The sequence below is a fragment of the Stylophora pistillata genome, chromosome 1 (assembly GCF_964205215.1).
Source record: "Stylophora pistillata chromosome 1, jaStyPist1.2, whole genome shotgun sequence".
NCBI classification, from domain to species: domain Eukaryota; kingdom Metazoa; phylum Cnidaria; class Anthozoa; order Scleractinia; family Pocilloporidae; genus Stylophora; species Stylophora pistillata.
Window position 1 is genome coordinate 2,587,501 of NC_142519.1, and position 12,190 is coordinate 2,599,690.

The 12,190-nt window shown below is 38.0% G+C and overlaps 2 protein-coding genes across 6 annotated transcripts in view; both read right to left on the minus strand.

Moving 5' to 3' along the window:
• LOC111340798 (protein sax-3-like) overlaps window positions 1-10,781 on the minus strand; it is a 12,723-nt gene extending 1,942 nt beyond the window's left edge. Inside the window, exons 1-7 of one of the 5 annotated variants that reach the window (XM_088730935.1) lie at window positions 10,385-10,781; window positions 4,224-4,378; window positions 3,126-3,458; window positions 1,819-2,115; window positions 1,167-1,463; window positions 360-656; window positions 1-48 (exon numbers count right to left, since the gene is read on the minus strand). The exon at window positions 1-48 is cut by the window's left edge and continues 1,942 nt beyond it. In XM_088730935.1, coding sequence (XP_088587061.1) covers window positions 1-48; window positions 360-656; window positions 1,167-1,463; window positions 1,819-2,115; window positions 3,126-3,458; window positions 4,224-4,341 — 1,390 coding nt within the window. In that variant the 5' untranslated portion in view covers window positions 4,342-4,378; window positions 10,385-10,781. Of the gene's footprint in view, window positions 49-359; window positions 657-1,166; window positions 1,464-1,818; window positions 2,116-3,125; window positions 3,459-4,223; window positions 4,379-5,198; window positions 5,278-8,135; window positions 8,249-10,384 lie in introns of those variants that run through there. The other 4 variants (XM_088730943.1, XM_088730931.1, XM_088730947.1 and 1 more) reach the window with 4 other exon arrangements.
• On the minus strand, window positions 9,522-12,187 carry LOC111340799 (uncharacterized). Its single transcript, XM_022947708.2, has 3 exons — window positions 11,373-12,187; window positions 10,790-10,903; window positions 9,522-10,459 (listed from the first exon to the last, which is right to left on the minus strand). Exons 1-3 carry the CDS (start codon window positions 11,883-11,885, stop codon window positions 10,250-10,252), a joined length of 837 nt encoding a protein of 278 aa, XP_022803443.2. The 5' UTR covers window positions 11,886-12,187; the 3' UTR covers window positions 9,522-10,249.
• Between the last annotated feature and the right edge of the window lie 3 nt (window positions 12,188-12,190).

Below are 12,190 nucleotides of genomic sequence, written 5' to 3' on the forward strand. Positions count from 1 at the left end.
CTGAATCTTCCAGCTGTCTTTCCGTGACAGGTGTGGGGGTAGTAGTTGCTGTGGATAAATTATGAAAAAAAGGTATAAATTTCTCTAGAGTCTGAAGTCTTAAATCTCAAGCATGTGAAGAATAACATTACTTATATTGGCAACAATAATAGTAATAACAATGATAACAATAATACTGAATTATTATAATAGTAATGATAATAGTAAAAATCAGTCAGAATTATAACTTGAAAAAGATATGAATGAAAGCCAAAGATAGAAGACGAAAAAACAGCAGAGGAATAGGGAAGGAGTGCATAGGATGGAAAAACTTGTGAAATCCAGGCCTTCGCGATTTTTATTCCAAACTGACATATCACCTTTGCTTAATACAGCTCCTCCTGAGTGGCTTCTTCCAACGCTGTTGTTTGCAATACACTGATAATTGCCATAATCTTCCATCTCTACTCTCGTTATGAACAGCTGACTACGATTCGTTGGCCCGTGTAGAGTAACACTTGCTCTGGGATTAGACTCCAAAGGATATGAAACATTGTCTTTTATCCAATGGATTGTCGGCCTCGGGAAGCCCTTAGCAGTGCAACTAAAAGTAGCATTGGAACCGATCGAGGCACTTTGGTTCTTTGGACTTTCAATAATCTCAGGTTTTTGGACATCTGCAAATTAACATAAAAAGAATGTATTTGACTCATTGACGTTATTAGTTGTGTCATTAGTAGCTGTTCTTCGGGATCATCGCGCTTTCGGCTATTGGGAAAGCGAGTTTTATAAACACTGCTTCGTTAGTTTCGGTGCTTTCTTCTCTTATTCTGGGCTTTTCAAGGTGCGATTCCATTCAAATCTCCCCGCGATTCAGTGCTCGTGAATAGTTGATGATGTCCAGACATTCTATGCGATGGTCGAAAAAATTCTTTCAAAGAGGACTAAGCTTCAAGAGATCTTAATGACAAGATGACCAAGCTAATGCAGAAGCGGGTGAGACTTAAGCGAGGGCGGTAAAAGTTTGCTAAAACAATTTACAGAAAACACTGCTTACTTTTTCTCGATCCTTTGATAAAAACTGTTGTTATTAATTTAAGGAATTGTACACCAGAAGCAGTCATCAAAGAGCCGAAATGAACTTGCGTCGGCAATTTTTCCGTATCAATTAAAAAAAAAATTCTCACCTTTGTTTAGGAAAGCCACACCTGATTGGCTTCTTCCAATGCTGTTATTTGCAATGCATTGATATTTTCCATAATCTTCCTTCTGTACTCCTGTTAATAAGAGCAGGCTGCGAATTTCGTTGCTGTTCTGAATGACACTTGTTCTGGGGCTCGACTCTAAAGGATATGAAGCATTGTCCTTTATCCAATGAATAGTTGGCCTCGGGAATCCCTTTACAGTGCAGCTAAATGTAGCATTGGAACCAATCGAGACACTTTGGTTCTTTGGGCCATCAACAATCTCAAGTTTTTGGACATCTGCAAATTGACATAAAAGGAATGTATTTGACTCATTTGGATGCAGTGACGCCAGGAGTTGTCGCATTTGTGGCCGTTCTTCAGGATGTCGGAAAAACTGTTTCAAATAGCACTACACTTCAAGAGGGATCTTGATTACGAGATGACTAAGAAAGTGCAATTGCAAAAGCGGCTGAAACTGAAAGGAGGAAAGTAAAAGTTTGTGAAAACAATTTACAGAAAATACTGTTCATTTTCTCTTGATCCTTTGATGAAAGGAATGTTTATCAATTTAAAGAATTGTACACCAGAAGCATTCATCCAAAAACCGAACTTGCATTGGCAATTTCTCCCTCTCAATAAAAAAAATTCTCACCTTTGTTTAAGATAGCCACACCTGATTGACTTCTTCCAATCCTGTTATTTGCAATGCATTGATATTTTCCATAGTCTCCCATTTCCACTCTCGATATGAACAGCTGGCTGTGATTCCTTGGCCTGTCTTGAATAACACTCGCTCTGGGGTTAGACTGTAAAGGATATGAAGCATTGTCCTTTTTCCAATGGATTGTTGGCCTCGGGAAGCCCCTTGCAGTGCAGCTAAATGTAGCATTGGAACCGATCGAGGCACTTTGGCTCTTTGGATCTTGAACAATCTGAGGTTTTTGATCATCTGAAAATGGGTATCATAACATTAAATTGGATGTCATAGACGCTTTGAATTAAAGTGTCTCCTTTGCGGCCGTTCTTTGGTATGTCGGGGCTAAAATTTGTGAGACATCCGAATTAACCAGCTCGAAGGAGACTTCACTCCAAGGGGAACTTTGATAACGAGATCGAGGAAGTGCAGGACCTTTAGTGTCACACAGGAAAGATAAATTAGCTTTGAGGCTTATGCATATACCACCCATTTATGGCCATATTCTCGTGGTCAGAGGGAATTATGTCAGGCATATCGATCCTCCCTTTCCAGAGGGTGTGTGACACGTGCAGGTGCGTGTATGTTTTTCCCCTAATCGTCATGATTATGATCGTAGACGCAGTGTGTCCAGGTGATTAGGGCACTTGGCTTGGAATCTGGTGGTATTGGGTTAAAGTTATGAGGCTGAAAAACTTGACATCTCCAGTTCAAATCCCCCCCCCCCCCCACCCTCCCGCCTGGATACGGACAACGGTCATATGCCCGTGGTCATATTGTCCGGCGCAAAATTAGTTACTACAAATCAGAATTTTAAGTCAAGCCACCATTCGATGTTGAAAGATTAAATCATACACTGGATTTTGTTCGGCCGCGAAAAAATTATACATTTCTAAGCTAGCTCGAACGCTTTTTACTAATTCCCGATTGTTACTAATGTAAGAGTAATAATTTTCGATTCCGCCATCATGTTTTTGTTATGTTTGCTTTGATTGATCTCTCGTGACACAAAGAAAGGTAATACAATGCTAAAAGATAAAGATAAAGGGAAAGAGAAAAAATGCAGGAAGTTTTACCTTTTTTTATATCGTATTTATTTATTGATTGATTTATTTTTTGATCTGTGGATGCACTCCCGTCCAACAATGAAATGATAGAATTTCGCTGGAAACGGAAAACTGGGTCTAAATATTGGATGAATAATTACGAGAGAGGCAACTGGTCCCAGTTATTATACAAAAGTATGATTAGCTTAGTTTACTTACTTTGGATCCTTATTTCAAATGATTTCCTTGTGCAGTGTTTTGCGTAACCATTGCCCGCTTGGCAAGTGTAGCGGCCAAATTTGTCACCTGTCAAATTTTTAAGCACTAAAGGGCAGCTTAATTTAAGTTTATGAGCATGTATGTTTGAGGGCTGTCGACATTTAGCTCCAACTTGTCTACCCTGTGGATCGTACCACTCGACATAATCGACCCATCTATCCAGGTATCCAGAGTCTATCCCTCTGGGCTTCGCTGTACAATTCAGGGTTTTTGAGGCACCAATGGGTAATCTGTTGTTTTCTGGACTTGAAGAGATGTCGACAACGGGTCTAACTGGGTTAGAGAGATTGATGATGAATTGTTATAGCAAAAAACGTATAATACACAATATTTTTCCGGCCTGTCTACGATGATAAAGATTATAATCAAATCTACTTCATTTATATACGTAGTGAAGCTCAGAAACTCTTGACTAATCAAGCTTATTAATGCAGCTTTCCTAATGTTGATCTTTAACTTGTATAGGCCCGAAGGCCAAGACGTCATGTAAAAATATTTAAAGGCTGGATCAGTCAAGAGTTTATCTTCTCTCTTTTTCATCTACTTATACAAAAAATTTGAAAGAAGATGCTTGTATTCTCTGAGTCCTCCTACAAGGAGCTGTTCGTTTGGGGTAGCCATTTTGCACTTTTTGTACATATACATATTTAGGCAGTGGCGGATCCAGGAGGAAGGTCCGGGCGGTCCGGATTCCTCCCCTCCCCCCATCAGACCTGACGCTTACAGTTTTGAGACTGAAATTCTGACATCGACGGGATCGTAGATAAATTTTTAACTGGCTGATTTTTTTAATGAATCCCAGTAAACGGTAATCGGCCAAGGAATTATAACGTGCAACCGTGACTAGTGAGAGGGGTTGCGTGGGGGATGTGGGAAAGAAGTAATCTGCCTCAAAAGAGTCCAACAGTCCTTTCTGAACGAAAGTTTGGACCCTCCCAATCAAAAATTCCTGGATCCGCCCATGTTTAAATACATAAATAAATGCTGCAAAAACATCTGCATATACATGCCCTTAGAGCGGGACGTTAAACTCCTTACTTTTCAAGTCGGAATTGCATGTTTCGCCTCTGACGATTGGCAGATTCCATAAAGCGCCGGTATGAATTAATAGTGCTAGACACGTTGACGCTTCTCGAAGCCACAAATTAGTCATCATGACACGTTGACAAGTTTGGAGTTGCCTGTAGACGAGACTGTTGACTCAAAATTAGTTCTTTTCCAGAAGGGGTTAGTACATTGAGGCGATAAGTCGAACAAGGGTATCATCAACTTATTGTATGTAAATTTAGTATACACACTCAGGTAGTCACGAGAGAGAAAATGGAAAAGGTGATGATATACAAATTTGGCGATTTTACACAAAGTAATTGCTAAAACATACTGAACTTAGCCAAAAAAACTCGTTATCTTTTTTTATCTCCATACAGTTTTGTCTCGTGGTGGTATTAATTCTGTCTCTTAATCAATTATTCAGCCACCTATTTTGCCTGTAATTTCTTCAGGTTATATTTCGTGCATTTATTTTACCTTAGCTCGTAATAAAGCTATACAAATCTATGGATTGCCGCACACTTTAGCCTCATCCAAGACTATGGTGATTGGACATTAGGGAAACAGTCACGAATAAACAATAGCGAAAATTCAAAAATGGCACCAACTCTTTCCACCAAATAGTATAAAAGCTATGATCTCACCAGTTGTCTCAATACAACCGCGCGTTAACGCATCACATATAGAATATAACCTAATAACATTACGTCCTGTAGCAAACCATTTTGTTTAATAACAAATCATATAGTTCTACATATCCGTTTGAAAAATATTTTATATCATATAGGTCTAGGTCGCCGAGCCGCTCTTTACGACACCACGATCGAAAGACATCTTCCCTATTTTTAATTTTTTTTTTATCGAGTAATGACTTTTTTGGCAGCGAAAATGCCAAGGAATCACCAATGTGTGGAAAATGGCTACACTTGCCTTAGCGTTTAGCAGTAAGATATAACAACATACCATTCATTGGAAGGTAGTGGAACTAATCATTGGTTGTCCTACAAAACGGGGTCCGATAGAAAATGTAAGCACTTTACCGACTCAAAAGTCATTTTTTTAATAAACTTATTGTATATAATAGAAAACGAGTCAGCGGATGTTGTATGGAGAAAATTATGGTTGGAGCGAAAAGTTCCTGTTGAGCCAATAGTTTGACAAGATAAAAGATTATTTTCGCAAGGCCTGTTTTAGGATCCAGTGGATTAGAGAAAAGAGATAGGGAGATGTGCGTGTACGCTGAATAGCAATTTGTGCGGGGGAAAGCTATTTGCGTGCAGAGTGATCGTAAACAATTGAAACCAGCTGTCCAGCTGTGTTTCTCCCAATTTCTTATTTATTATTTAAACTCAGTTTTCCGATTAGGGCGAAATTCGGTACTTTCATTGTTGAACGGGAGTCGAACTAGGGTCTCATCAACCTATCTTATACAAGTTTACACTTACGAGAGGGAAAATGGAAAAGGTGATAAGTTACAAATTTGGCGATTTCGCACAAAGCCATTGCTCAAACATACTGAACTTAGCCAAAAGAAATTCCTTACTTTTTTTCTTTTTTTTTTTTCTTTTTATCTCCATACAGTTTCATCTCAATGCAGTATTCATTTTTCCTCTCAATTAGTCACTCAGCAACATATTTTGCATGTAACTTCATTTCGCTTGGTCGAAATCCTTATCATTACCCAAAAAATATTTACAACACTGACAGCGACGAAGTTCGAAATGGAAACAACAGTCGATAACTCGGATTCGCTGGAACATATCATTTGTGTACAGCTGAAGTTTAGTTGCAGGAATATCTACTAGAAAATTCAAATTTGATAAAGCTTAGACATTGCTTTCGTTTTAGCTTGATTCAGATGGTTGTTTTGTTTCGAAACAGTGTTTAGTTTACTTGTCATTTAGATTTTTTATGAATTCGCGAACCTTGTATTTCCTGCAACAGGTATTTTAACACTTATTGACATTCCTTTATGCAGCCTTTTTATTCAAATATCCAAGGAACGAAATATGCTTAATACGAGGTTCAAAATGTTAATGTAAACTTGCAGACTCAAAATCAAGCGAGTGGGTGATCCCAGTTCCTCCTTCTGACTTTGACGCCCGATAGAGTTGTCTGAAACTCATTCACTATCAATGACAGCAGTTTTTTCCGGCGGTCTAAGCCATGACTGTCAATCCAAAAATAAGTGCTGTGTTCCGGTACGGGTAAATTATTTTTGGCAAGCTTAAAAGATTCAGATTAACATAGGATTGACTACGTCAAGAAAGACTACTTGTTATTTTTAGCTTATTAAGCGGCAAAAGGTCACGAAAAAGAATTGTCTCCCAATATCTTTGACATCTATTATCATTTGGAGGCGAATACATTTTGATCTCGTTTAATTGCATAAGCTTCAGTAAGTGAACTAAAGAAATATGAGAAAGGACTCGTTCATGAATGTAAGACAGTCATTGGAATTTCAAAGATTCCGCTGTCCACAAATTGAGATTAAAGAACTGAATATTGTATAACCCGGCTATCCGGCAAAATAGAGATAGGAATTATCGAAATATTTTTTTTACACGAGTTGCCTCGTCTGAAACGCTATATTCTGGCGTGGACGGTAAACTTCAGAGTGATCATTCGTTTGTGGTTATTGTTTTATAAGCCAGAAGTTGACCTCTTCGGTTTTTTATCCATGATATACATGCTTTCGTTTGGGGATATTATCACCGAAAAGACAATGGGAGTTGATAGAATCATTTTTGTGTATTTTCCAAATAGTTCATCTATTGCAAGAAGAGCCAATTTGTTTTTTTAGGACGCTAGCTTACGTCATTTTCCATGGCAAATTTTTCTTTTTCGGTAAACGAATGACGACGACAAAAAATGATAGTTCGAATTTAGTGGGTTAACGTAACAGACTCTGATACAATGAATATATGAAGTTCATATATTCGTGTATCAAACGTAACAGACTCTAGTAGAGTATTAGTTAAATTAAGAAAAGTCATAATTGCAAGGCAAAATGTCAGTTTTTTTTTACCTGTGCAGCAACTTATTGTAAAAAAGAACATAATTTTAGTAATTAGAAAATGTGTCATTTTTTCCCTACCCGTGCAATAACTTATTGTTAAAAATATCCCAAGGTTTACATGCAGCGTTAATTCTTAGTCATTAGACTAAAAGGTTTCATCCAGATGCAAGCGATCAAATGTACCTTAATGGCGAGCTGGCGGAGAACAAAATAGGCCGATCGTATTTCAGTTTCCTTTTATATTTATACGAGCTGGTAAAGACAGCTGGCATCATAAGTTATGAGGTAAGTCTATCTGTTTATGAATACGGAGAAATTTGGGAAGCTGAAATTTGTATTGACACGTTCTGCATCAAGTTCATATTTCGTACAACTATTTTACTTCAGCTGGTAATAAAGGTATACAAATCCATGGATTGCCTCAAATCTTAGCCCCATTCAAGACTCTAGCTGACGATGGGACATTAGGGAAACAGTCACGAATAAACGTTCGCGAAAATTCAGAATGTATGAATATTATGTTCAAGATAAAAAAATGGCACCGACATTTTCCGCCAAAAATTATACAAGCTATGAATTAACTAGTTGTCTCAAAATAACTGTGCTCCAACGAATAGCATATGAATTGTAAACTGACAATATAACGTCTTGTAGCAAACATTTTTGTTTCGTAATAAATTCTATCGTTCTATTAAAATATCCTTTTTGAAAAGTAGCCTTATTGCATATTGGTCTACGTCTCCGCTTTTTACGACACCACCAGCGAAAAACACATCTTCCCTATCTTTAATTTTTATTTATTTATTCAAACAATAACACTTTTTGGCAGCGAAAATGAAAAGGTAATCGCCAATGTGTGGATGGAAAATGGATACACTTACCTTAAGGTTTATCTGTGAGACTCAACAACATACCACTCATGGAATCGAAAGGTAGGGGAATTAAGCATAGGTTGTCATACAAAACCGTCATGGGACAGGACACAGTAACAAAGAATTGTTTTCAAAAGTCATTTTTTATTAATAGAAAACGAGGCAGCAGATGTTGTATGAGGAAAATGACAGTTGGAGCCAACAGTTTAACAAGATCAAAGATTATGTTCGCAGTGCCTGTTTCTCATCGAATTGTAAAATGCTGCCGTCAACCAATTTGTAAATTAGTGTCCCGTGGACTAGAGAAAAGAGACAGGAAGATGCGCGTGTACGTTGTGGAGCGAATTGTGCGGGGAAAGTTCTTTGCAAGTAGGATGATCTGATCGTAAACAGCTGGGACAAGTTGTGTTTCTCCCAATATTTTATTTATCATTTAAACTGAGTTCTCCATTTAGGGCGAGATTCTGCAATTTCATTGTCGAACGTGACGTCATCTAGAGTTCCGATAGACATCATTTATATAAAGGTTTAAAACTTACTATTTTCCCTTTCCTTTATTTTTCTATTGATATCGTAATTTCATTTTTATTCTGACGCGAAGAAAATAGAAGCGAACAAAAACCCTGAGGGCAGAATTGACACATTCGAAGAGGGAGAGAAGCACGTAAATTTAGTTTTCTTTTTATTGATATTTAGTCTAGATATATTAATGGATTAAATGGATTAGTAAAGCGCGTTCGATCTAGCTTAGAAATTAACTCAATTTGCAGCGATCAATTCGAAGCTTCAGCACAACCCCCCCCCCCCTTCCAAGGCGTTGTGTTTTAGGCAGTACAAGATAGTGTCAAATTAGAACGCTGAGACAGTTTGGCCCCTAATCGATACCCGCAGGTTACCAAAAACCTCTCGAGACTGAAAAACGATATGAGTAGTACGCGTTCTCCTTCGTTGAACGCAATATATTTATCACTGTTTTCATTATTACTATTTTTGAACATTTCGCGGTGTTCCATCTTGTTCAAGCATACTTTTATGAAGGGTGAATAGGTTCAAAAATGTCATTTGATGATTATCGGATTTATCGGGCCGTGTCGTCGTGTTATCGCGTCGTACCGCAGTGTTATTGGGTGTTGTCGTCGTTTTATTGGGCCATGTCGTCATTTTATCGTGTCGTGTCGTCAATTTATTGGGTGTTGTCGTCGTTTTATTGGGCAATGTCGTAATTTTATCGGGTTGCGTCGTCAGTTTATTCGGTCAAGTCGTCGTTTTATCGGGCTTTCCGGCTTCAGTCGTTTCATCGGGTCATGTCGTCATTTTATTGGGTCGTGTCGTCAATTTATTCAGTCATGTCGTTTTATCGGGTTATGTCATTTTATCGGGCTATGCGCCTTCAGAACGTCTTAACTGCGGTCGCTCCTAAAAGATTAGTACACAGGCTCTCACGACACATACTGTCAAAGTACAAGATGGAAGCGTCGATGGAAGCCCTACGGTTGTATGGAAAAAGGTTTCTTCTCGATTTAGTCTCGCAATTGGAGAGGCACAGCGTTGGACGAGATCAGTTAGAAAGCGTAAAATTTCGTCTCAATTGGTTTTTAGGCGTTTTGAGTCGATATACACAAGCCAAACTAGATGTTGACATTCCTGTGAATTATGTTATAGAAAAGCTCCGATATGCACAGAACATCACATTACAGCTCGATAAAGACGTTTATTCGGGTTAAAAACCAGAAAAAGTATATTCTGGATGCAAAGGAAGACCAAGTTGTGATATTCCTAAAGAGCAGCCTGAGATGTTTTTGGAATACAACTTTTCAGTTCCCCAAATTGCTGAAATGCTAGGAGTAAGCCTCAGTACAATTAAGCGAAGATTTCGAGATTATGATCTTTCAGTTTCTCGAACCTACTCTGCTATTGGCGATAATGAAGTTGATGAAGTAATACAGCAGTTAGTATCCGAATTTCCGAATTGCGGATACAGGAGGATGACTGCTTTTTTGCGTGGAAGGGGGATACATGTACAATAATTCCGTTTTTCATAAGTGGAATCTAAAGATGGCCTGGCTTTGGTGTCAACAGATGCAGTTTGTCCTTCAGCACCAATCTTCTTGCAATTAAAAGATTCAATGAAATATATGTTTATAATGGGGGAATTGATAATTATTTAGTGATAATATTTGAGACATTACAGCCTCAAATAAATATGCATGACAAAATGATAACCTGCTAATTATTGCATGTTCATAATTGACAAATACCTCACTTGCAGAAATTAAATCAATATGAGATGGGCCTGCTTGAAAAAAAGGATCTGACAGTTCATCACCACAATCCTACCAATAAAAGCAGCAACATTTTTTCTCACAATGTTGGAAGTGAATTCAATAAACCTGCGAATTACAAAGTAGTAGTCACTTTTTATTAGTTAACATCTGCTATGAAATCGTGTGTTGCATTCTACCTAGCAATACCCAAGTATATTGTGGTCACTATATTTTTGCATATTCCATGGTATAATTAGCATTACTTTTTCATATGTACACTAATAGTCACTTTACATGCATCTAAGAAAACTGTTTTGAAGTGCTTTGTAGAACTCAAATGCATGGGCAGAAATGTAATCACGTCCTGACTTTAATTTCAACAATAGCTTTGACAAATACCATAAGTGTAGATTCTTTGCACTCCTTCTCCTTATGGACCCTAAGGTGACCATAATTCACTTTCTGGCCACATGACATGCATTCAACAGTCGGGCAATCCTTGTCTCCTACAAACTGTGTATAGAAGATATATCGCAACAAACAAAAATCTACAAATTATTTATGAGATGAAACCCAGTGTAAAAATAGCAATGCTATAGATGGCACAGTGATATATAATATTATGTAATAATTTGGAGTAACTCGCACGCTAGCATAACTTACATTCTTAAAACTATGAATAACAATAAAACTACTGTAAGTACAGAAGTAATTTACTGTGATGGTATAAACTGTATTATGTCACAAATGAAAGTACTGTAAAAAGGTGTCGAAGGTGAGGGACCATTTTTCACCAGGGGGGTGCTGGTGGGATTTATGGGGTGTTTAAGAAATACTGGAAAAAAGCAAGTTGACTCCATCCCACTTTGCAAGTCCCTTTCACAAAACAAATCAACCCTTCCCGCTCCCTGCACTCTTCTTCTGATGACAAAATAGTTCCTTCAATTAAAAATTAATTACAAAAAACATTCGAACACAGTACCAGACTAGTGGATTGTGAGCTGAGGTCTAAGTCCTGTTGCAAAGGTCTTACATAGGTGACTGCTTGACCAACACACACTGTGCATCTCAGGTAAGGACTGGAATAGCCATCTGGGCCAGTTGGAATAGTTTCCAGTTTCCTTTGTCCTCCACCACCTCCAACAGCATAAAGCAGCTCCAAACCTCCTCCATCTTTAAGTTTAGGGCATGCCTTTTCAAGGGCTACAATAAATTCTTCATGATTTGCCTTGTTATTTCCAAATACCACCTTTTTCCTCCACAAGCCAGCCTTCTGGAGATCCAGTAAATTATTCTTTGTAGGGGTTTGATCGTCAATTACTCCACCAAGAATACAAAAATGAGTCCAACTTTCCTTAGCTTTGAAATAAGGCATGTATCTCGTTAATGCTTTCCCCTCCCTTTTTCTGGTGCCGGATGGCGTTGCTGACTTCTTCCAGATGGGAAGGCACGTCTTGCAAAATATCCAAAAAAGTTGATTTAGCAGAAAGACCATATAAATCACAAGATATTTTTGTAAAAGAAGATAAAATAATCAAAGTATAAAACGCATGTTACCTGAAGTTTTCTTTAGCTCCTGTCTGAAAATCACTGTCTTTACTTTGTACAGAGCCAGAGGAATTAAAATTTAAACTTGATGAGCTGATTGATGAACTTCCATGGGATGATCTTAGGCGATCAAGTTCATCAATCGCCGACTTCATGATGGCCTTTACGTCATTTTTTAAGCTCTTGCCCTTGTCGTTCCCCTTGTCCATTTTGACAAGACAAATACCCGCGCGAAACGAGCGAAACCCAAAA